This window comes from Hyla sarda, chromosome 1 (assembly GCF_029499605.1).
Source record: "Hyla sarda isolate aHylSar1 chromosome 1, aHylSar1.hap1, whole genome shotgun sequence".
NCBI classification, from domain to species: domain Eukaryota; kingdom Metazoa; phylum Chordata; class Amphibia; order Anura; family Hylidae; genus Hyla; species Hyla sarda.
Genome location: NC_079189.1, coordinates 586,234,310 through 586,258,649, shown reverse-complemented (window position 1 = coordinate 586,258,649; position 24,340 = coordinate 586,234,310). Strand labels below are relative to the sequence as shown.

Sequence of the window (24,340 nt, the reverse complement as noted above, 5' to 3'; positions counted from 1 at the left end):
TATTAACTTTTTTTTTGCAGTGTTATAGCTCCTATAGGGGGCTATAACACTGCACACACTGATCTTTTACACTGTTCACTGCAAAGCCATAGCTTTGCATTGATCAGGGTTATCGGCGGTCGATAACATCTCAGGCTTGGAGCAATCAATCGCCGAAGGGACACGCCGGAGGCAGGTAAGAGGACCTCCGCTCGTGTCCTAGCTGATCGGGACATTGCATTTTCACTGCGGTGGTCCCGGTCAGCCCCACTGAGGAGCCGGGAAGCTTTTACTTTCGTTTTAGACGCGGCGTTCAACTTTGAACACCGCGTCTAAAGACTTTTAAGCGCGCGGCACCGCGATCGCTGCTGCGCGCTATTAGCCCGGGTCCCGGCTTCAGATACATGCCGGGACCGACCCGATATGACACGGGGTCACCGCGTGACCCCGCGTTATATCGCGGGAGCCGGCCAAGGAAGTAAATATATATGCCCTTGGTCGTTTAGAGGTTAAATTAATAGGACTCTGCTGCAGTGGAATGTTAGTGTGGAATATTCTGTGTGAATTCCAAATGAACATTCCGCCGATTGAATATACCCTTAGAAGGAAAGACCCCAGTCCCCTGTTCTCAATAGCTGCATGACCGCGGCTAGGAGGAGCTTGAATGTTGTAGTGGTCAAGCATGCCCTTCAGTCAATGTCTATGGTGCTGGTATAAACAGCCAAGCGCAGTGTTCCAGGAATTCACTTTTAAAGGGGTACTCCACTGGAAAACTTTTTTTTTTTTTTTTTTTTTATCTACTGGTGCCAGAAAGTTAAACAGATTTGTAAATGACTTCTATTAAAAAATCTTATTCCTTCCAGTACTTCAGCTGCTGTTATGATCCACAGGAAGTTCTTTTCTTTTTGAATTTGCTTTCTGTCTGACCACAGTGCTCTCTGCTGACACCTCTGTCCATTTTTGGAACTGTCCATAGCAGGATAGATTTTCTATGGGGATTTGCTCCTACTCTGGACAGTTCTTAAAATGGACAGAGGTGTCAGCAGAGAGAGCACTGTGGTCAGACAGAAAGGAAATTCAAAAAGAAAAGAACTTCCTGTGGATCATACAGCAACTGATAAGTACTGGAAGGATTACGATTTTTTTTTTATAGAAGTCATTTACAAATCTGTTTCACTTTCTGGCACCAGTTGATTTAAAAAAAAATAAATAAATGCTTTCCAGTGGAGTACCCCTTTAACTGCAGTGTTGGGTTGTAAGGGGGGCCCCTAAACTGAATTGCCTGGGGCCCAGACCAGCTTAAATTACATTTTTATGATAAAAATTTCCATGCAAGATAAAGAAGAAGCAAGAAGCTGAACAGTATGGAAGAGGCGAGCGGCTGTCATCGTGTGTTTGTTTGGGAGATAAGTCTATCTGAGTAATGCAGATTGGGGATGGCGTTATTTACCCGCCTCAGCAGGAATGTGCCGCCATTGTTTGCTGCAAACATCTGAATTTACTGTGAATAAAGGAAGCAAAACAACCAGCAGGAATGGAGAGCAGTGTGAAGATTAAATACAGGGGAAAGGGGAGCGCCGGGCAGTGTAATCAGGCTCTTAGACTTCTATTTCGTAATACTGGGAAGTCCTATAATAACGTGTTGGTCATAGATACCCTATAACTGGAGGGGATGTTCCCTGGGAATGTCGGAAAGGTTATCTTCACTGGGGAGTGCACCTCTTTTTTTATTTGTGGATATTTTACTGCTCAGATAATACCACAATACTCTGCTCATATAATACTATCATACAATGCTTAGATAATACCACAACACAGCCCTCGGATAATACCACAACACAGTGCTCAGATAATACTACAACACAGTGCTCATATAAGACCATCATACAGTGCTCAGATAATACCACAACACAGTGCTCAGATAATACCACAACACAGTGCTCAGATAATACTACAACACAGTGCTCATATACCTACATACAGTTCTCAGATAATACCACAATACTCTGCTCATATAAGACCATCATACAATGCTTAGATAATACCACAACACAGTGCTCAGATAATACTACAACACAGTGCTCATATACCTCTCTACAGTTCTCAGATAATACCACAATACTCTGCTCATATAAGACCATCATACAATGCTCAGATAATACTACAACACAGTGCTCAGATAATACTACAACACAGTGCTCAAATCATACCGCCATAAAGTGCTCATATACCTCCATACAGTGCTTAGATAATACCACCATACAATGCTTAGATAATACCACAACACAGCGCTCAGATAATACTACAACATAGTGCTCAGATGATACCACATACAGTGTTCAAATCATACCACCATATAGTGCTCATATACCTCCATACAGTGCTTAGATAATACCACCATACAATGCTTAGATAATACCACACCACAGCGCTCATATAATACTACAACATAGTGCTCAGATGATACCACATACAGTGTTCAAATCATACCACCATACAGTGCTCATATAAAACCTCCATATGGTGCTTAGATAATACCAGCATACAATGCTTAGATAGTACCACAACACAGCGCTCAGATGATACTACAACACGTTGCTTAGACAATACCACAGTACAATGCTCAGATAATACCACCATACAGTGCTCAGATAATACCACCATACAGTGCTCAGATAATACCATCATGCAGTGCTCATATACCACCATACAGTGCTCATATACCACCATATAGTTCTCATATACCACCATACAGTGCTCATATACCACCATACAGTGCTCATATACCACCATACAGTGCTCATATACCACCATACAGTGCTCATATACCACCATATAGTGCTCATATACCACCATACAGTGCTCATATACCACCATATAGTGCTCATATACCACCATACAGTGCTCATATACCACCATATAGTGCTCATATACCACCATGCAGTGCTCATATACCACCATACAGTGCTCATATACCACCATACAGTGCTCATATACCACCATACAGTGCTCAGATAATACCACCATACAGTGCTCAGATAATACCACCATACAGTGCTCAGATAATACCTCCATACAGTGCTCAGATAATACCTCCATACAGTGCTCAGATAATACCTCCATACAGTGCTCAGATAATACCACCATACGGTGTTCAGATAATACCATCACACAGTGCTCATATAATACCACCATATAGTGCTCAGATAATACCATCATACAGTGCTCATATACCACCATACAGTGCTCATATACCACCATACAGTGCTCAGATAATACCACAATACTCTGCTCATTTAAGACCATCATACAATGCTTATATAATACCACAACACAGTGCTCAGATAATACTACAACACAGTGCTCAAATCATACCACCATATAGTGCTCATATACCTCCATACAGTGCTTAGATAATACCACCATACAATGCTTAGATAATACCACAACACAGCGCTCAGATAATACTACAACATAGTGCTCAGATGATACCACATACAGTGTTCAAATCATACCACCATACAGTGCTCATATAAAACCTCCATATGGTGCTTAGATAATACCAGCATACAGTGCTCAGATAATACCATCATACAGTGCTCATATAATACCACCATATAGTGCTCAGATAATACCATCATACAGTGCTCAGATAATACCACCATACAGTGCTCAGATAATACCACCATATAGTGCTCAGATAATACCACCATACAGTGCCCAGATAATACCAGCATACAGTGCTCAGATAATACCATCATACAGTGCTCATATAATACCACCATATAGTGCTCAGATAATACCATCATACAGTGCTCAGATAATACCACCATACAGTGCTCAGATAATACCACCATATAGTGCTCAGATAATACCATCATACAGTGCTCATATACCACCATACAGTGCTCATACAGTATAATACCACCACACAATAGTCATATACCAGTAGCGTCATGTGCTGCCTAAATAACAGTGCTCATACTGATACAGCAGAGACTTGTAGTTAGTTCCTCCTGGGTAGGAGGTGGCGGGGCCCCTTTTTGGCTCTTCTATAATGGGGCCCGGCCTGTTCCTTCTTGAGGCCGAGGCCCCAAGGAGTTATATTCCTTTTACCACAAGCAGAACTTTTAGCCTGACACAAGAGGATCATTTCCTTTTACTACAACCACACGTGTGACTTTTTATTGGACGCATTTCCTTTCTGTTTTTGTTTTTTTTCCAGAAGAAGAATTATCTGGAAAATGTGGAATGTTCGCAGGATTTCTTAGAATTCTTCTGCTCCCACACGGAATATTCCCAGAGACTGGAGCCGATATCTTATCACTTAAGAAGAACAGAGGGGAACATGAAATCCTGATAGAAATGTAGCAGAGCTGAACGTGTCATTCTTGTATTGTGATACGTAAACACAGGGCTCAAAGGGATACACTGGTGTTTTCCAAGCAGGGTGCCTCCAGCTGTTGCAAACCTACAACTTCCAGCATGCCCGGACAGCCTTTGGCTACGCAGTGCACTTTTCGGTAATAATGACACCTTATCTTTATTCTGTAGGTCCATACGGTTACAAGGATACTCAGTTATGTTTTTATTTTATTTCACTACTTTAAAAAATTATAACTCCGTGCACCAAAATTATTATGTTTAAAAATGTTTTTTTATTTTTTTGCATTGGTCTGTAGTTTTTATTTACCATTTTTGTTTTAATGGGACTTTTTGATGACTTTTTATTAAATTTTTTTTGGGTATATGAAGTGAGCAAAAATGCACATTTTGTGTTTACAGATATATTCCACCTCATATCCACATAAATGTTTCTTGAGAAAGGTTATAATGATGTGAATGAAAGGTTCCCAGACTGTGATGGAATAAAGCTGCATTTCATTCACCTTATCTGTGCATGCTGCTGTGATTCTTTCTATTTGTATATAAATAGATAGATATGAGATAGATAGATATGAGATAGATAGATAGATATGAGATAGATATGAGATAGATAGATATGAGATAGATAGATATGAGATAGATAGATATGAGATAGATTCGAGATAGATAGATATGAGATAGATAGATAGATATGAGATAGATAGATATGAGATAGATAGATAGATATGAGATAGATATGAGATAGATATGAGATAGATAGATATGAGATAGATAGATATGAGATTGAGATAGATAGATAGATATGAGATAGATAGATAGATAGATATGAGATAGATATGAGATAGATAGATAGATATGAGATAGATAGATATAAGATTGAGATAGATAGATAGATAGATAGATATGAGATAGATAGATAGATAGATAGATATGAGATAGATAGATAGATATGAGATAGATAGATAGATATTAGATAGATAGATAGATAGAGAATACAGCAGCACACTGCTAGCACAAAGATATATATAAAACAGGACTATATAGATAAAACATGAGTATATAGATAAAACATGAGTATATAGATAGAACATGAAAAGCTATACAGCTGTAATGCAATAAATGAAAATATGAAACTATGAAATTATGAGGTACTTAGCTTGCAAATTTGGCGCCAAATAGCGTGGACCGTCCCACCACGGTAAGGTGACCTCATTCTGGGACGGACCCTACACTGTGTATATGCCTCTGTGTGAACAATACAGCAGGCATTGCAAGGTCTGAAACATCCAAGGCACCTTATATATACCTAATAGAGGTGGGTGGGGTTTTTAGATGAGGTTAGATTGATAGATAGATAGATAGATAGATAGATAGATAGATATGAGATAGATAGATAGATAGACATGAGATAGATAGATAGATATGAGATAGATGGATATGAGAGATAGATAAATAGATAGCTATGAGATAGATAGATACACAGATGATAGATATGAGATGGATGGATAGATAGATATGAGATAGATATGAGATAGATAGATAAATAGATAGATAGATAGATATGAGATAGATAGAGGATAGATAGATAGATAGATATGAGATAAATAGATAGATAGATATGAGATAGATATGAGATAGATAGATAAATAGATAGATAGATAGATATGAGATAGATAGAGGATAGATAGATAGATAGATATGAGATAAATAGATAGATAGATATGAGATAGATATGAGATAGATAGATAGATATGAGATAGATAGATAGATAGATAGATAGATATGAGATAGATATGAGATAGATAGATATGAGATAGATAGAGGATAGATAGATAGATATGAGATAAATAGATAGATAGATATGAGATAGGTAGATATGAGATAGATAGATAGATAGATAGATAGATATGAGATAGATAGAGGATAGATAGATAGATAGATAGATATGAGATAAATAGATAGATAGATATGAGATAGATATGAGATAGATAGATAGATATAAGATAGATAGATAGATAGATATGAGATAGATATGAGATAGATAGATAGATATGAGATAGATAGAGGATAGATAGATAGATATGAGATAAATAGATAGATAGATATGAGATAGGTAGATATGAGATAGATAGATAGATAGATAGATATGAGATAGATATGAGATAGATATGAGATAGATAGATAGATAGATAGATATGAGATAGATGGAGGATAGATAGATAGATAGATATGAGATAAATAGATAGATAGATAGATATATATGAGATAGATAGATAGATATGAGATAGATAGATAGATAGATAGATAGGAGATAGATGTGAGAAAGATAGATAGATAGATATGAGATGATAGATAGATAGATAGATAGATATGTGATGTCCAGGTACAGGACATGCTCATGTACTACCCTTTGGTCCTGTCAGGTTGAGTGCCTCAGTGACCTGGGGGCTCCCCTGCATGGTCTCCCCCCTGTTGGTTATAAAGGTGTGTATCACTTTAATGCCTAGACAGGATCCCTATGTATAGGTAGTACAGAGGACCTGTCACATGTTATGTTATGCAGTCACATGATTTGTTGTCACATGTTCTCCCAGAGAGCACCAGCTTAACCTATGACTGGCATCTTGACCAATGGGCTACTATATGAAGGGGCGGCCATTACAATTCACTCTCTTCCATCTCAAGTCTTTACTGATACAGCACCTGGCCACCCCTCTGGGAATTCTGGCCTTAGCTGTGAAGATAATTCCATCTGTCTTATACTCAGTAAAGCCTCCGTTTGAACATAACTGGTTGTGGACTCTCATTGTGCGGTGGCCCGGAACGCTAAAACCACACTGGTGTCATGAACACTAGGGGTTAATAACATCTTGCTCCCGAGGTTAATAGCATCTGATCCCACCACTCACACCGCCACACCCGTGGTCCTGCCATACACCAGTGGTCCACCACAGATAGATATGAGATAGATAAATAGATATGAGATAGATAGATAGATAGATAGATAGAAATTAGATAGATATGAGATAGATAGATAGATAGATAGATAGATATGAGATAGATAGATAGATAGATAGATAGATATGAGATAGATAGATATGAGATAGATAGATAGATATGAGATAGATAGATATGAGATGGATAGATATGAGATAGATAGATATGAGATAGATAGATATGAGATAGACATGAGATAGATAGATATGAGATAGATAGATATGAGATAGATAGATATGAGATAGATAGATATGAGATAGATAGATATGAGATAGATAGATATGAGATAGATAGATATGAGATAGATAGATATGAGATAGATAGACAGATAGATATGAGATAGATAGATAGATATGAGATAGATAGATAGATATGAGATAGATAGATAGATAGATATGAGATAGATAGATAGATAGATAGATAGATAGATATGAGATAGATAGATAGATATATAGATAGATAGAGCAGGGGAATCCTATTGACAGCAAACGGACTCTGCTGCATCAGAATTCCCAAGTGGATCCTGGCCTAAGAGTAGACAGTAATAAGATTTTTTAGCTTTTCAACAGTTTTCCGTCTTAAATGTCCTCCCCTAACTCTACGAAACTGCATCTTGGAAATAAAAAAAATTAGGGGCCAATTGTTTCGTAGTGTTTTTTTTTTTCTGACAAAAAACAAAAAAACAACCAAACCAGTGTTGTGTGTGTGTTCCGTAATATAACGTGGGGAGAACATACAAACTGCATGCAGATGTAGCACTTGACTTTGGTACATGTCACCCACTCCGCTCTGCTACCTCTGTATACGGGTTCCAGCAGGAGGCGGTTTTGCCTGCCATGACATGGAAGAAGCTTGTGAATGAGGGTCATAGAGAGTTTATGGTCAGGACTGGAAAGGGAAGATTTTCCTGGGGCTATAGTGAAACCCTAGAAGTGAAATCTAAGGCTGCGAGTAATGGAAGGAGAGGGCTCCCTGGGAACTCCCAAAAAGAAGCCCTCCTCTAAGAAACCAGACACTGGGGCCTGGAAGCACTCCCCTCTCCCAAATCCAGGAATGCACGTTCCCTCAACCACCAGGACACTGGGCTCAGTGTGCACTCCACTCGCTCCCCTGCTCACACTCAGGACTCCTTCTCCTTTGCACTTCATGAAGATTTTAGTGTCTTCTCTGCGGCCGACATGCTGCAATGTGTGCACGGAGCCCTGCGCAGGCGTCTTCCCCTCCTGATCCCCCTCCTGTACGTCCTATCTTCTTGCCTCGGTGATGTCCAGCAGACAGATACTCACTTTCTGCACCGCAGGAAAGGTCAGTGATTCTGCAGCAGCAGCTCCCAGTCCTCTCTCATGTGTGCAGCGTGCTCTTATATGCAGCGTGTGGTTGGACTGGGAACCTTGTGTGGTCTGTCCTTTTAAATGTCTGTTGCGCAGTGTTTCCGCTGCAGGTCAATTGTTATATAGGTTTATTTGATACTGAGATAAGTCACCACGTGGTCATTTTCCTATGACATGTCTGTAAATGATATTTGTATAATCGTCACCTGGTGATGTCAGAACCTGATGGTTATACAAGGATGAGCGGCCATACATAGGCGCTGCAGAACATCATAATACACACCTCAGCTGCTGCAGAACATCATAATACACACCTCAGCTGCTGCAGAACATCATAATACACACCTCAGCTGTTGTAGAACATTATAATACTCACCTCAGCTGCTGCAGAACATCATAATACACACCTCAGACACTAAAGAACATCATAACACACCTCAGCTGCTGCAGAACATCATAATACTCACCTCAGCTGTTGTAGAACATTATAATACTCACCTCAGCTGCTGCAGAACATCAGGATGCACACCTCAGCCACTGCAGAACACCATAATACACATCTCAGCTGCTGAAGAACCCTATAATACACACCTCAGCTGCTGCAGAACACCATAATACTCATCTCAGCTGCTGAAGAACCTTATAATACACACCTCAGCTGCTGCAAAACACTATAATACATGTCTCAGCTGCTAAACATCAGCATAATGAACACCTCTGCTGCTGAAAAACATCATAAAACTCAGCTCAGCTGCTGTAGAACATCATAATACTCACCTCAGCTGCTGCATAACATCATAATACAAACCTCAACCTCTGCAGAACACTGTAATACATGCCTCAGCTGCTGAAGAATCCTATAATCAACAGCTCTGCTGCTGAAAAACATCATAAAACACAGCTCAGCTGCTGCAGAACATCATAATACACACCTCAGATTCTGTAGAACATCATAATACACACCTCAGCTGCTGCAGAACATCATAATACACACCTCAGCTGCTGCAGAAAATCATAATACACACCTCAGACTCTAAAGAACATTATAGTACTCACTTCAACTGCTGCAGCACATCAGAATGCACACCTCAGCTGCTGCAGAACACAAGACACACCTCTGCAGCTGCAGAACATACACATCTCAGCCACTGCAGAACACCATAATACACATCTCAACTGCTGAGGAACCTTTTAATACACACCTCAGCTGCTGCAAAACACTATAATACATGTCTCATCTGCTGAAGAGCATAATAAAACACAGCTCACCTGCTGCAGAACGAATACACACCTCAGCTGCTGCAGAGCATCATAATACACACCTCAGCTGCTGCAGAGCATCATAATGCACACCTCAGCTGCTGCAGAACATCATAATACACACCTCAGCTGCTGCAAAACACTATAATACATGTCTCATCTGCTGAAGAGCATAATAAAACACAGCTCACCTGCTGCAGAACGAATACACACCTCAGCTGCTGCAGAGCATCATAATACACACCTCAGCTGCTGCAGAGCATCATAATGCACACCTCAGCTGCTGCAGAACATCATAATACACACCTCAGCTGCTGCAAAACACTATAATACATGTCTCATCTGCTGAAGAGCATAATAAAACACAGCTCACCTGCTGCAGAACGAATACACACCTCAGCTGCTGCAGAGCATCATAATACACACCTCAGCTGCTGCAGAGCATCATAATACACACCTCAGCTGCTGCAGAACATCATAATACACACCTCAGCTGCTGCAGAACATCATAATACACACCTCAGCTGCTGCAGAACATCATAATACACACCTCAGCTGCTGCAGAACATAGTATTCAGTTAGCTCATATTATAGTATTTCTGGTAGAGATATGTATATGGCATGTATTATATGGTAGTTGGCTTTGACCTTGACAATTTCTGGTTAGTTTCTGCAGACTATTGGACTTTTTGATTTCTTTAAAGGGGTACTCTTCTGCTCAGCATTTGGAACAAACTGTTCCGAAGGCTGTAGCCAATGCCGGGAGCTCGTGACATCATAGCCCAGCCCCATCATGCCGTCATGACCCGCCCCCTCAATGCAAGTCTATGGGAGGGGGGCGTGACAGCTGTCCCATAGACTTGCATTGAGGGGGCGGGGTGTGATGGCATGAGGGGGTGGGGCTATGACATCACGAGCTCCCGATGCCGGCTACAGCCTCCAGAACAGTTTGTTCCAAACGCTGAGCAGCGGAGTACCCCTTTAACCTGTACCACTACCTGGGCCTGACACATATCAGTGCCGACCTCTATAGGATGTATTTGCAGGGCTCAAGTCCTGCAGGAACGCATGGGAACTGAGTTCCTGCCCTTTTTTCACAGCAGGAACCCCATTCCCATTTGAAGGAGTCCTGCAGGACCAGCCCTTAAGTTGTCATTTTGGATGCGTTTGCTCACTTTTTTTTGCCAGGACTTGACTCGTGTGTATTAGTATGAAAGGAATCTCTTATATAAATTGGCTGAATACTTATAAATATTAATGGAAAGTCAGTGTCAAAAATGGCAGTGGTGATACAGGAACGAAGTCACCGCAGCACAGCCACCGGATGACTGCTCCATCGTAGTATTTCCATGTAGAATGTATCTGCAGAAATGAATACTACAAATATATATATATATATATATATATATATATATATATATATATATATATATATACTTAAGTTTTCACATGACTATCCATGTAAAAATGTATTGTAAAATATTGTAGTTTTAACACTGGACACCAGGCGGACACTTCCTACTTTCTGCAGCTCACTTGTTAGCTTTGCTGTACAGACTGGGGCACAATGAGCAGAGTCATCTCATTAAAGAGTGGTTAAAGACAACTCTATTATATGGCTAGAGGCCTAGATAAGACAGGGTAGTAACACGAAAACCTATATTTTAATAGCTGTTAACTGCAGTGTGTTTTAATAAGTGTGCCTCCAACAGTTGCAAAACTAAACTCCCAGCATGCTGGGAGTTGTAGTTTTGCGACAGCTGGGGACACGCTGGTTGGGAAGCACTGGTTTATCAGATGTACTTGAGTAGATTGGATTGGGTTGTCTAGGATTAGAAAAACATGGTTGATTTCTTCAAAAAACAACCCCTAACCTGATGTTATTATCTGAGCACTGTATGATGGTATTATCTGAGCACTGTATGATGGTATTATCTGAGCACTGTATGATGGTATTATCTGAGCACTGTATGATGGTATAATATGAGTGCTGTATGATGGTATTATCTGAGCACTCTATGATGGTATTATCTGAGCATTGTATGATGGTATTATCTGAGCACTGTATGATGGTATTATCTGAGCACTGTATGATGGTATTAGCTGAGCACTGTATGATGGTATAATATGAGTGCTGTATGATGGTATTATCTGAGCACTGTATGATGGTATTATCTGAGCATTGTATGATGGTATTATCTGAGCACTGTATGATGGTATTATCTGAGCACTGTATGGTGATATTATCTGAGCACTGTATGATGATATTATATGAGCACTGTATATTGTTGTTATCTGAGCACCGTATTATGGTATTATATGAGCACTGTATGGTGGTATTATCTGAGCACTGTATGATGGTATTATCTGAGCACTGTATGATGGTATTATCTGAGCACTGTATGGTGGTATTATCTGAGTACTGTATGATGGTATTATCTGAGCACTGTATGGTGGTATTATCTGAGCACTGTATGATGGTATTATCTGAGCACTGTATGATGTTATTATCTGAGCACTGTATGATGGTATTATCTGAGCCCTGTATGATGGTATTATCTGAGCACTGTATGAGGGTATTATCTGAGCCCTGTATGATGGCATTATCTGAGCACTGTATGATGGTATTATCTGAGCCCTGTATGATGGTATTATCTGAGCACTGTATGATGGTATTATCTGAGCACTGTATGATGGTATTATCTGAGCACTGTATGATGGTATTATCTGAGCCCTGTATGATGGTTTTATATGAGCACTGTATGATGGTATTATTTGAGCCCTGTATGATGGTATTATCTGAGCACTGTATGATGGTATTATCTGAGCACTGTATGATCTTATTATTTGAGCACTGTTAGGGTGCACTTTATGCACTGTATGGCGGTATTATCTGAGTACTATATGATGGTATTATATGAGCTTTGTTAAATTGTATTATTTGAGCACTGTATGATGGTATTATGCATGATGGTATTATCTAAGCACTGAATCATGTTATTATCTGTATGATAGTATTATTTGAACAATGTAAAGTTACATTTTTATGCACTGTATGTTCGTATTATCTGAGTGCTATATGGTGGTATTATGGGTGTATAGGGAGAAGTATTAGTAGAAGAGAAAAGTGCTCATGCCGCAAAGCACTGGTGAGACCTCACTTGCACTTTTGTGCGCAGTACTGGAGGCCGTATCTCCAGAAGGATATAGATACTCTAGAGAGAGTTCAGAGAAGATACTAAACTAGTACATGGATTGCAGGATAAAACTTACCAGGAAAGGTTAAAGGACCATAACATATAGAGAAGAAAGAGGAGACAGAGGGGATATTGTGGTAGAGGGTGTGATGCAGGGCAGATGGAATTACCCTAGGGGCAAATGGCATTAACCCCTTGTATTCGTGACTCCAGGGTGTGGTTTATTCTCAATACCACCAGAAGGTATACCGCTGGATCCTGGGCTAGGCATGGGGGCAAGAATGACTCCAACGCCAAGTTACGGACAATGGTAGCTTTACTGAGTGACAGATGCAACAGTCTATACAGTGTAGCCAGGCCCACGGAGGTGACCAGTGACTTCAGAGACCTTAAGAGCTGGGACTTGCAGTAGATTTGGACAATTTTAGTGCAGGCCACTCTGACTTGACAATAGATGACTGTGACTGATTTGTCTTGAGACTGACTAAGCTGTGACAGTAGCTTACCTGTAGACTTGAAGGCTTGTGGCTGCAGGACGGACTTGAGGCCTCCTATGGACTCCAAACACACTCTAGGACTTGACTGCACTGGACCTCAGCAAAGACTTAACTGGAACTCAAGAGCATAAGAGCGAGAGAGAGAGCTAGCTCCACCCAGGGCTTATATGGGGGAGACTAGGAGGGATCCCATAGGTCACCCTTAGGTCACATGGTCACTGACGATCACATGTTAACATTTCCTAAAGTAATAACACTGTTCTATACATTTTACAGTATAACACACGGCAGAAAATATATATACATAAGGGGACAGGTGTCGGGGGGGGGGGGGTGCATGGGACACTGCAGGAAGGCTGCCTGACAGGGCAGCAAGGATACAGAGGTATAACTCTCCTCTACTGGGCCACCACAAACTCCCCCCCTTAACCACAGCCATCCTCGGTGCCCAGTCCTGGAGGGAGGACAATGGGAAGTGGCCACTGGGGCCTGGTGATGATAACAGTTCCTGGGACATTACTGTAGAATGTCCTTCACAGGTCTGAATATGAGTAACAAAAACAAGGGACGAGTCCATGTAGCACTTTGTGAAAATATCCATACATGCTCCTTTGGGAATAAATATGTAAACATATGGGAATTTATAAACCTTGCAACTGCAGACTCAATACATTAAAGCATATTTAAACACATTGGGTGTGGATTGGGCTGCCGGAGGCTCTCTACCCAATGCCTTAGCTGCTGGGGCCCATTGGCACTAGCTACTTCTCCCCAGAACTCTATACATGTTTTTTTTACAACATACCACTGTTACCTTTATATACAGCAACTCTGTCACTATACGTACCTTACTAATATGTCAGGGGAACCCTCTGGCCAGTAGAGCACCCTGTACATGTGGACAGGAAAAATGATTAGACATGTGTACAATAGACAACTGTGGACTGGTAAATTACATCCTGGCTACAGTCCTAGCTAGCTATTATACTGGGCTAGTTTATACACAGTACACTTATTTGCATGACATTAGCATTTGACTATGCTAGACTGATTGAAATAGATGACATACTATACTGACTTTTATAGGGTACTATTACTCACAGTACCTAACTAGTATTTGTCTTTGTGTCGACCTCTGGAGAGTCTGGAACTCTTGAGATTTCTGGAGCTCTTGGGACTTCTGGAGCTGTGGCGGGCTCATCCTCAGAGAACTCAGGAGCTGGTATTAGTTCAGGACTGGCTGGACCCAGAGTCACTGGCATCTGTGCATGAGAGGCTGGAGACAGGGATGGCACTCTGGAGACTGGTGTATAGGCCAGAGCCAAGGGTGACAAGACTGGGACTTGCGTGGAGACTTGTGTGGGTTGAACCAGCCTCGGGGTTGGTGGAACACAGAAGATCGCAGGCTGATTTGGAGAAAACATGGAGAAATCCATAGATGGGCGGATTCCCTTGCCCAGGACGCACTCTCTCGCAGGTCTGACAGCTGGAGGAGGCGATGCTGGGAGCACTGGTAGATCTTCTTTGAGACATAACTTCCCCATGTTGCTCCATCATCAAGTAGAAAGGGGTATACCCCGTAGAACAATGGACTGTGTTGTTAAATATCTCCAGTAATTCGGGCAGCAGTCGGGCCACTCTTCTTGTCTTGACACAGAGGCTGCTCGCAACATGTGAATAAAGACTTGATTGACGCACTCACAGAACCCGGTCCCCTGGGGGTGGTAAGCGGTAGTCCAGGGTTTCTTGCAGGCACAGAATTGACATAACTCTTGGAAAAGTTGGGCCTCAAAGACCGTTCCCCGGTCCGTTAGGACAGACTCTGGACACCCAAGGGCTTGCACCCAATTGGATTGGAACATCTGGGCCGCTGTCTTGGCTGTAAGATCTTTGACGGGGACAACAACAACCCATTTAGAGTAGTGATCTACCATGGTGAGAGCATAAGTGTACCTGGACCGGGTAGGAGACAACTTGATATGGTCTAGCATGACCAACTGGTTAGGCCCTTCACTCTGGATGGAATGGAGGGGTGCTCTTCTGTCCTTGCACACATTCTTGGTGACATCACAGACTACACATACACTGCATAATTTCTCAATGTCACTCCACATTCCTATCCAGTAGAATCGTCGCCTGACAGTAGCTTCAGTCTTATGGACTCCAAAGTGTCCCGACTGGTTGTAGTATGCGTTTAGGACCATCACCGCGTCTCTTCGGGGAACCAGAATCTGATGAAGTTGATCACCAGAGACCGGATCCAAAGAATTTTGGTACAACAGTTCTTTGTTCACAAACAGTAGTTTCCTCTGTCGCCATAGACGTTTCAACTCATAGTCACACTGGGCCCAGCGTAGACGGGTTGGTACCTTTTTCACCAGAAGGTAGTCCAACAGATCCACATCAGGGTGGTCACAACATTCTAGGTGCACAAACCGTTGACAAAAGGGGGGGCATCTCCATGTCTTCCCACACATCTTCAACAGGTGGTTCTTTGCCGGGTGTCATCCGAGACAGCACATCGGCATTGACGTTTGACTTGCCGCTTCTGGACTTGATAGTGAAATTGTATAGCTCAATGGCACCCACCTTGGCAGTGTTCAGGTGGGCCAACGGGTGATTATCCATGTAGACAGTAAATGTTGTGGCAGCCAAATAGTCTTTGAATTTTTCAGTCACGGCCCACACCAGGGCGAGCAGTTCCAATTTAAATCAGCTGTAGTTGGCATCGTTCTTCCCTGTTCCTTGCAGGTTACGACTGGCATAAGCAATTACTCGCTCTTGTCCATCCTGGACTTGGGACAAGACAGCTCCCAGACCTTCAAACTGGCATCAGTATATAGCCGGAACGGCTGACTGTAGTCTGGATACGCCAGGATGGGTGGTTCTGTCAACAGGCGTTTAAGAGCTTGGAACGTTGTCTCTTTCTCTTCAGCCCATTCAATGGGTAGTCTTCCATTATAATTCTCCTTCGCCGTACCCCGTAGGAGAGCTGTGAGGGGTTCTGCAATCTGGGCGAAGTGGGAATGAATCGGCGGTAGCGGCCGGAAAATTCCAGTGTACAAACCGTTGAAAAAAGGGGGGCATATCCACGTCTTCCCACACATCTTCAACAGGTGGTTCTTTGCCGGGTGTCATCCGAGACAGCACATCGGCATTGACGTTTGACTTGCCGCTTCTGTACTTGATAGTGAAATTGTATAGCTCAATGGCACCCACCTTGGCAGTGTTCAGGTGGGCCAACGGGTGATTATCCATGTAGACAGTAAATGGTGTGGCAGCCAAATAGTCTTTGAACTTTTCAGTCACGGCCCACACCAGGGCGAGCAGTTCCAATTTAAATCCGCTGTAGTTGGCATCGTTCTTCCCTGTTCCTTGCAGGTTACGACTGGCATAAGCAATTACTCGCTCTTGTCCATCCTGGACTTGGGACAAGACAGCTCCCAGACCTTCAAACTGGCATCAGTATATAGCCAGAACGGCTGACTGTAGTCTGGATACGCCAGGATGGGTGGTTCTGTCAACAGGCGTTTAAGAGCTTGGAACGTTGTCTCTTTCTCTTCAGCCCATTCAATGGGTAGTCTTCCATTATAATTCTCCTTCGCCGTACCCCGTAGGAGAGCTGTGAGGGGTTCTGCAATCTGGGCGAAGTGGGAATGAATCGGCGGTAGCGGCCGGCAAATTCCAGGAAGCTCCTGACATCTTTCACTGTGCACAGGGTAGGCCAGTTTTTTATGGCTTCTACCTTTTCAGGATTAGGCTGGACTCCCTCTGCGCTGAGGACATGACCCAATAATGGACCTGGGGTTTGAGCAGGTGACACTTGGACGGATTATTCTTCAGCCCATGCTTAATCAGGACTTTAAAAACATCCGACAGATGACTGATGTGTTCCTTATAAGACTTAGAATACACAATGACACCGTCCAGGTATAACAAGACACCCTGAAAATTCAGGTGGCCCAGGCACCTTTCCATCAGACGCTGGAACAAAGCAGGGGCATTGCACAGCCCAAACAGCATACTTTTAAACTCAAACAGCCCCATGGTTGTTACAAAGGTGGTCTTTTCCCAGTCCTCCACGGCCATGGGCACTTGCCAGTATCCGCTGGTTAAGTCCAGGGTGGAGAAGTAAGCAGCAGACACAAGGACTGTGAGTGACTCCTCGATCCTCGAACGTTTTTATGTTCAACGTTGTTCCGTTTCCTTTAATCAACACAGAAGTGGATGGTTCCGTCTTTTTTCTTGACCAGGACAAGTGGCGCCGCCTAGGGACTCTGACTTTCTTGGATCACGTCCGCCTCTTTCATGTCGGCCAGCATTTTCTTGACAGTCTGGTACATGCCTGGTGAGACTGGACGGTGCCTTTCCTTGATAGGTGGACTGTCACCTGTGAGAATTCGGACGTATGCCCGAAGTCTGTAGGATGTTTGCTAAAAGCCTCATGGTACCTTTTGGCGACATTGATGACTCCATTGACTTGGTCTCCAACCTGGATTTGCACCCACCAGGGCTCTGGAGGACTCGCAATGGATCCTTCGACCACTTGGGCTGCACGCTGTCGGGCCACCAGACGTTCTGTCAAAATGTCCTTCGACTCTTTGAGGTACAACTGGGCTACTAGGGTGTATTTGGGTAAGGCAGTAGCAGCATTAGACAGGTTGACTAACCGCACCGGGACTTTCCCGTTGGTGACAGTGACAAGGCTTCTCGCAGCTTAGACATGAGGATGATCTTCTAGTTGCATAGGTTCCAGCAGGGCCTGATAGTCCCTATTCTTGACTTCAAGACATGCACGACACCAGATGATGGTCTCCGAGTTGGGTTGTAAGTTCACCGACCTGATGTCTTGAACTCGTACTCGGCAGACTTCACCTGCTTGTTGACAAACTTCTGCTCCGCCTGTAGAACTTTCAAGTGGTGCTGTGCAGCCCACTGGCCTGAAGGGAATATATGGGGAAGAGAGGCATAAAGTGAGAGTCCTGACTTAGTTCGTTCGGGGATTGGACCTGATGACTGTTTTCCTGAGGGCCGGTCCTCGGCCTCAGGGGAAATCCGTTTAAATCCTAGCTTCTGCATTTTCCAATGTCGTGACTTATTACAGTAAATGCAAAAGGGTCTTTGAGTCCCCGAGGGTCTATTGGGTGGAGGATTGTGGTAGTTGGGATTGCAAGAGGTAGAAGCAGGGACATGATTTCTAGGCAAGGGTGGTTCACAATCAGGGGGAGCAGGAAGGCCGGGTGGCAAGCTCCTTCAAAGCCTTGGTCATTTGTTCAATGTCCTGCCTAACACTCTGTAAGTCTGAGGCTGCGGCGACTGGCAAAGTAGATGGCACTGGGGCAGGGACAGATGACGGTGGTGGTATAGATCTGGCTACCACCCCTAGTGGCTCTTGGACGGATGTAAGGGGTGCAAAAACTTCCTCTAACTCAGTTCTGGACTCAATCACTTGGATAGCCAGTCTTTTGAAAGCTGGGAATGACATATTAGGGTTTTGGACCGCTAACATTCTCAGCTGGGCTTTTTCCCATTTGTTACCCTAGGGGCAGATGGCATTACTCCTTGTATTCGTGACGCCAGGGCGTGATTTATCCTCAATACCACCCCTGAAGGTATACCGCTAAATCCTGGGCTAGGCACGGGGGCAATAACGACTCCAACACCAAGTTACGGACAACGGTAGCTTTACTGAGGGTAGACAGATGGTAAAGTCTATACAGTTCAGCCAGGGTCATACAGAAGGGTGTTGTAGACAAGGATCAGGAGGTGCACATTACTGCTCTTTACTGTAATGGACACTGTTATTTTTTATCTGGATAAGATTGGATGAAGCAGTATGCAGTATAGTAAAATGTTCACTACGGAGATTGTACAATATATGAGAATAATTTTAGCGCTGAAATAATTCCCAGCATCAATAACATAACTGAGTCCTGACAGTAACTGGTGCAGTTTTCTCCTTCATAGCGGGTGATATATGGCGGTAGTTTCAGCAGCATTGCCTTGTGGGTATACTCCAGGCACTGAAGAGCTTAGTGTAATGTACAGTACAAGAGGGAGCATAACAAGTCATCATAGAGACCCCTTATATCTGTCTAGAGGATCCACATGCACATAAACATATCACTATATATCACTATGTAGAACTGCATGCACCATCCCATTAGAGATATGTTATTGCACTTGTTGTATTAACATTCCAGCATGAACCTGACTCAGATACATGACACCCCAATGGGTTGCTCTGTGTAAGTGGATTTTCTCTGTCACTATCTATACACATTTATCTAGATGTATAGAAGTATATGAGGAGACTGCGGATGTGGAGTCCTGGACCGTGTATAATGGATGGTCAGCCGGCAGACTTGTCCTAGTCAAACTAATTTATCCATCTTATAGATGAGACATTGTTCTTGTTATATTTATGTTACTTGTTGCTTGTTGTTAAAGGGGTACTCCACTGGAAAACATTTTTTTTTTAAATCAACTGGTGCCAGAAAGTTAAACAGATTTGTAAATGACTTCTATTAAAAAATCTTAATCCTTCCAGCACGTATCAGCTGCTGTATACTACAGAGGAAGTTCTATTCTTTTTGAATTTCTTTCTGTCTGACCAAAGTGCTTTCTGCTGACACCTCTGTCCATGTCAGGAACTGTCCAGAGCAGGAGAAAATCCCCATAGCAAACCTCTCCTGCTCTGGACAGAGGTGTCAGCAGTTGACACTGTGGTCAAACAGAAAGGAAAGGGGGGAAAAAAAGAACTTCCTCTGGAGCATACAGCAGCTGATAAGAACTGGAAGGATTAAACATTTTTAATAGAATTCATTTACAAATTTGTTTAACTTTCTGGCACCAGTTGATTAACATAAAAAAAATTTCAGCGGAGAGTACCCCTTTAAGTGGTCAGTGTGTTCAAGATCTATCTATCTATTTATCTCCTATTTATCTATCTATCTCAAATCTATATATCTATCTATGTATCTCTCTATCTCATATCTATCTATCTCATATCTTTCTATCTATCTATCTCATATCTTTCTATCTATCTATCTCATATCTATCTATCTCAAATCTATATATCTATCTATGTATCTATCTATCTCATATCTATCTATCTATCTCATATCTATCTATCTCATATCTATCTATCTCATATCTATCTATCTATCTATCTCATATCTATCTATCTCATATCTGTCTATCTATCTCATATCTATCTATCTCATATCTGTCTATCTATCTATCTATCTCATATCTATCTATCACATATCTATCTAGTCTTGTTCTCATACTCGCCTGCTTTGACTCCATGTCTCCCGCACTCCTGATGGTCTCGTCTCAGTTTACACTATGTCTTTGGCCCCGCAGCTGTGTTTATATCTCAGATAAATATGTGGTAACGGGGTGTGATGAAGGCAGATGTTGTTACCCTAGGGGCAGATGGCATTAACCCCTTTAACCTCGATACCACCTGAAGGTATACCGCTGGATCCTGGGCTAGGCACGGGACAATAAAGACTCTGACACCAGGTTACGGATAACGGCAGCTTTACTGAGGATAGACAGCTGGTAAAGTCTATACAGTGCAGCCAGGGCCCATGGAGGTGACCAGTGACGCAGAGACCTTAAGGGCTTGCTGGGACTGACTTGACTTGACTGAAGACTGACAAAGCTGTGACTGTAGCTTACTTGCATTTGATGGTGGTCCCCAACACTCTAGGCACGACTGACCTCAGCAAAGATTTATCTCCAAAGAGAGAAGAGAGAGAAGCTCCACCCAGGGCTTATATGGGGGAGACTAGCAGGGAGCCCATAGGTCACCCCTGGGATCACCTGATCACTGGTACCTCCTGGGTAACAATCACATGACAAATCACATGACATAACTCTTAAAGATACAACACATTTTATAATACACTGCAGAACATATGTACAGGGGGGAAACAGGTACAAGGGGCCCTGGGGACACTGAAGGAGGCTGCCTGACAGGACAGCAAGGGTACAGGGCAACATCTCCCGTACTGGGCCACCACAGATAGGCCTTTTCTCTCAGCTGGAAATATTTTGCTATATTTTATGACTGCTACTTTTATGGTTCCTGGTTTCTTGCCACTAAATAAGTAAAAGTGCATTAATAATACAGCGCTGATATATACAGGTGGAGCAAAGCTGAATTAGTTATATAAAGCTTTATTCTTGCATTGTTTGTGCACTGAGGGTTCACACTTGTAGAAATGGCAGATCCTAAATAATGGCTGTCAGCAGCCCTATGTAACGTTATATATTCATTAGGCCCCAGCTGCCATGGAAACCCATCAGAACCCTTTGATTGGGTCATAAGAACTTTTCATTTACATTACAGTGAACAGATCTATCCATCATGTGCACGTGAACATGCCGGACATACCCATTATGATCTCGGGGGTACTGCCCGATGTACCCACAAGAATGTGGCAGGAGCGCAGCTGTAATACACAGTTGGGGTCTTCCCGAAACTGCCATCCTGGTAGTTTAACCCCTTACAAGCTGTGGTCAATAGCTCCCTCTATCTGGCCAGCGTTACTCTCTAATGTGATTGCGGGAGTCAGTGGTTACCATAGCAGCTGGGGACCTGACAAAGACCAATGTCTGGCTTCTTTGACCACCAAGGCTGTGATTGGCTGCGGTGGTCACATGGGAGAGGTGTAGCCACTTGTATGGCATTTTAAAGGGGTACTCCCGTAGAAAACTTTTTTTTTTTTTTTTAATCAACTGGTGCCAGAAAGATAAACAGACAGGCTACAGGATTGACTCCCAGGGATAGCGTCTAAACCCCCGGGTAAGTGTCAAGGCTTGAACAGCAGCAGGTAGTTAGTGACCACTCCTCTTTCTAAAGATTTGTAAATGACTTCTATTAAAAAAAATCTTAATCCTTCCTGTACTTTATAGGGGCTATATACTACAGAAGAAAATCTTTTCTTTTTGGATTTCTCTGATGTCAGGACCACAGTGCTCTCTGCTGACCTCTGCTGTCCATTTTTGGAACTGTCCAGAGCAGGAGAAAATCCCCATAGCAAACATAGGCTGCTCTGGACAGTTCCTAAAATGGACAGAGATGTCAGCAGAGAGCACTGTGGTCGTGACATCAGAAAAGAAATCCAAAAAGAAAAGCATTTCCTCTGTAGTATACAGCCCATAAAATGTATTGGAAGGATTAAGATTTTTTAATAGAAGTAATTTACAAATTTGTTTACCTTTCTGGCACCAGTTGATTAAAAATAAAAAAAATAAAAAGTTTTCAACAGGAGTGCCCCTTTAATGCATTTGGAGTCCCTTTTAGAAAAATCGCTAAAACCTGGATAACCCCTTTAATGACCAATATGTCCATTATGATCGGCAGTTGTCACCGCGTGGAAACAAACAGCTGGGCGTCATTGCTAATCAGCCAAGGAGCAATCAGAGCTGTCCCTGGTCACTGTGATTGGTCATTTTAAAGGGGTACTCCGGTGAAAACCTTTTTTCTTTTAAATCAACTGGTGCCAGAAAGTTAAACATACTTGGAAATTACTTCTATTAAAAAATCTTAATCCTTCCAGTACTTATTAGCTGCTGAATGCTACAGAGGAAATTCCTTTCTTTTTGTAACACTGATGACATCACGAGCACAGTGCTCTCTGCTGACATCTCTGTCCATTTTAGCAACCGTGCATAGCAGATGCATGCTAAGGGCAGCATGGCGGCTCAGTGGTTAGCACTGCTGCCTTGCAGTGCTGGGGCCTTGGGTTCAAATCCCACCAAGGACAACAATAAATAAAGAGTTATTATTATTATAATGATGTCAGCAAAGAGCACTAAGCTCGTGATGCCATCAGAGAGAATTCCAAAAAGAAAAGAATTTCCTCTGTAGTATTCAGCAGCTAATAAGTACAGGAAGGATTAAGATTTTTTAATAGAAGTAATTTACAAATCTGTTTAACTTTCTGGCACCAGTTGATTTAAAAGAAAAAAGGTTTTCACCGGGGTACCCCTTTAATGTGACTGACCAATCACAGCCTGTCATATATAGGCGCCAGGTTAGAATGTACTCTACTTTCACTGTGTGTTAAAGAGATCAGAGTTGCAACAGAAAATGGAGCGAAGACCCTGAAGATCCCTGTCCTGTTCTTCTGTGCCTTATGCAATACTACAACAACCACCTTGCCATTCCCTGGCCCTTCCTGTGTCTTCTTTTCCCCTCATCTTTAGCCCCTGTGTATTGGCAAGATAGCCCCCCCCCCACCGATCAGCTTATTGGCATAGTCTCGGAGCCATAAATATAAAATGTACAGGAGTCGGAACCCTCGGGATGGCGTATTTCCCTTCTATAAGATCTGTCCTGCAGTAATCCAGCACTATAACTACAAACAATGTACAACGTAAAGGCTTCCAGCTCATGTACAATGTTTGTCCCCCGCTGTGTCAATCATCTGATTGGGGGGTGTCTTAGCGATCAGGGTAGGAGGAGTGCTCCATTATAGACTATGGAGCTAGTCTCCAGTTGTCACATGGCTGTGTGCCAAGCCAGGGAGTGAAGCGTAAGTAAGGCAGTAATTAAAGGGGCATTTCAGGAAAAAAAACTTTATTTAATATGTCAACTGGCTCCAGAAAGTTAAACAGATTTGTAAATTACTTCTATTAAAAAATCTTAATCCTTCTAATAGTTATCAGCTGCTGA

At 42.5% G+C, this 24,340-nt stretch overlaps 1 protein-coding gene across 1 annotated transcript in view; it reads left to right on the top strand.

Moving 5' to 3' along the window:
• The first annotated feature begins 8,449 nt into the window (after window positions 1-8,449).
• ADAMTS12 (ADAM metallopeptidase with thrombospondin type 1 motif 12) overlaps window positions 8,450-24,340 on the top strand; it is a 560,388-nt gene continuing 544,497 nt past the window's right edge. The window contains exon 1 of the mRNA XM_056545369.1: window positions 8,450-8,667. Coding sequence (XP_056401344.1) covers window positions 8,541-8,667 — 127 coding nt within the window. The 5' untranslated portion in view covers window positions 8,450-8,540. The remainder of the gene's footprint in view (window positions 8,668-24,340) is intronic.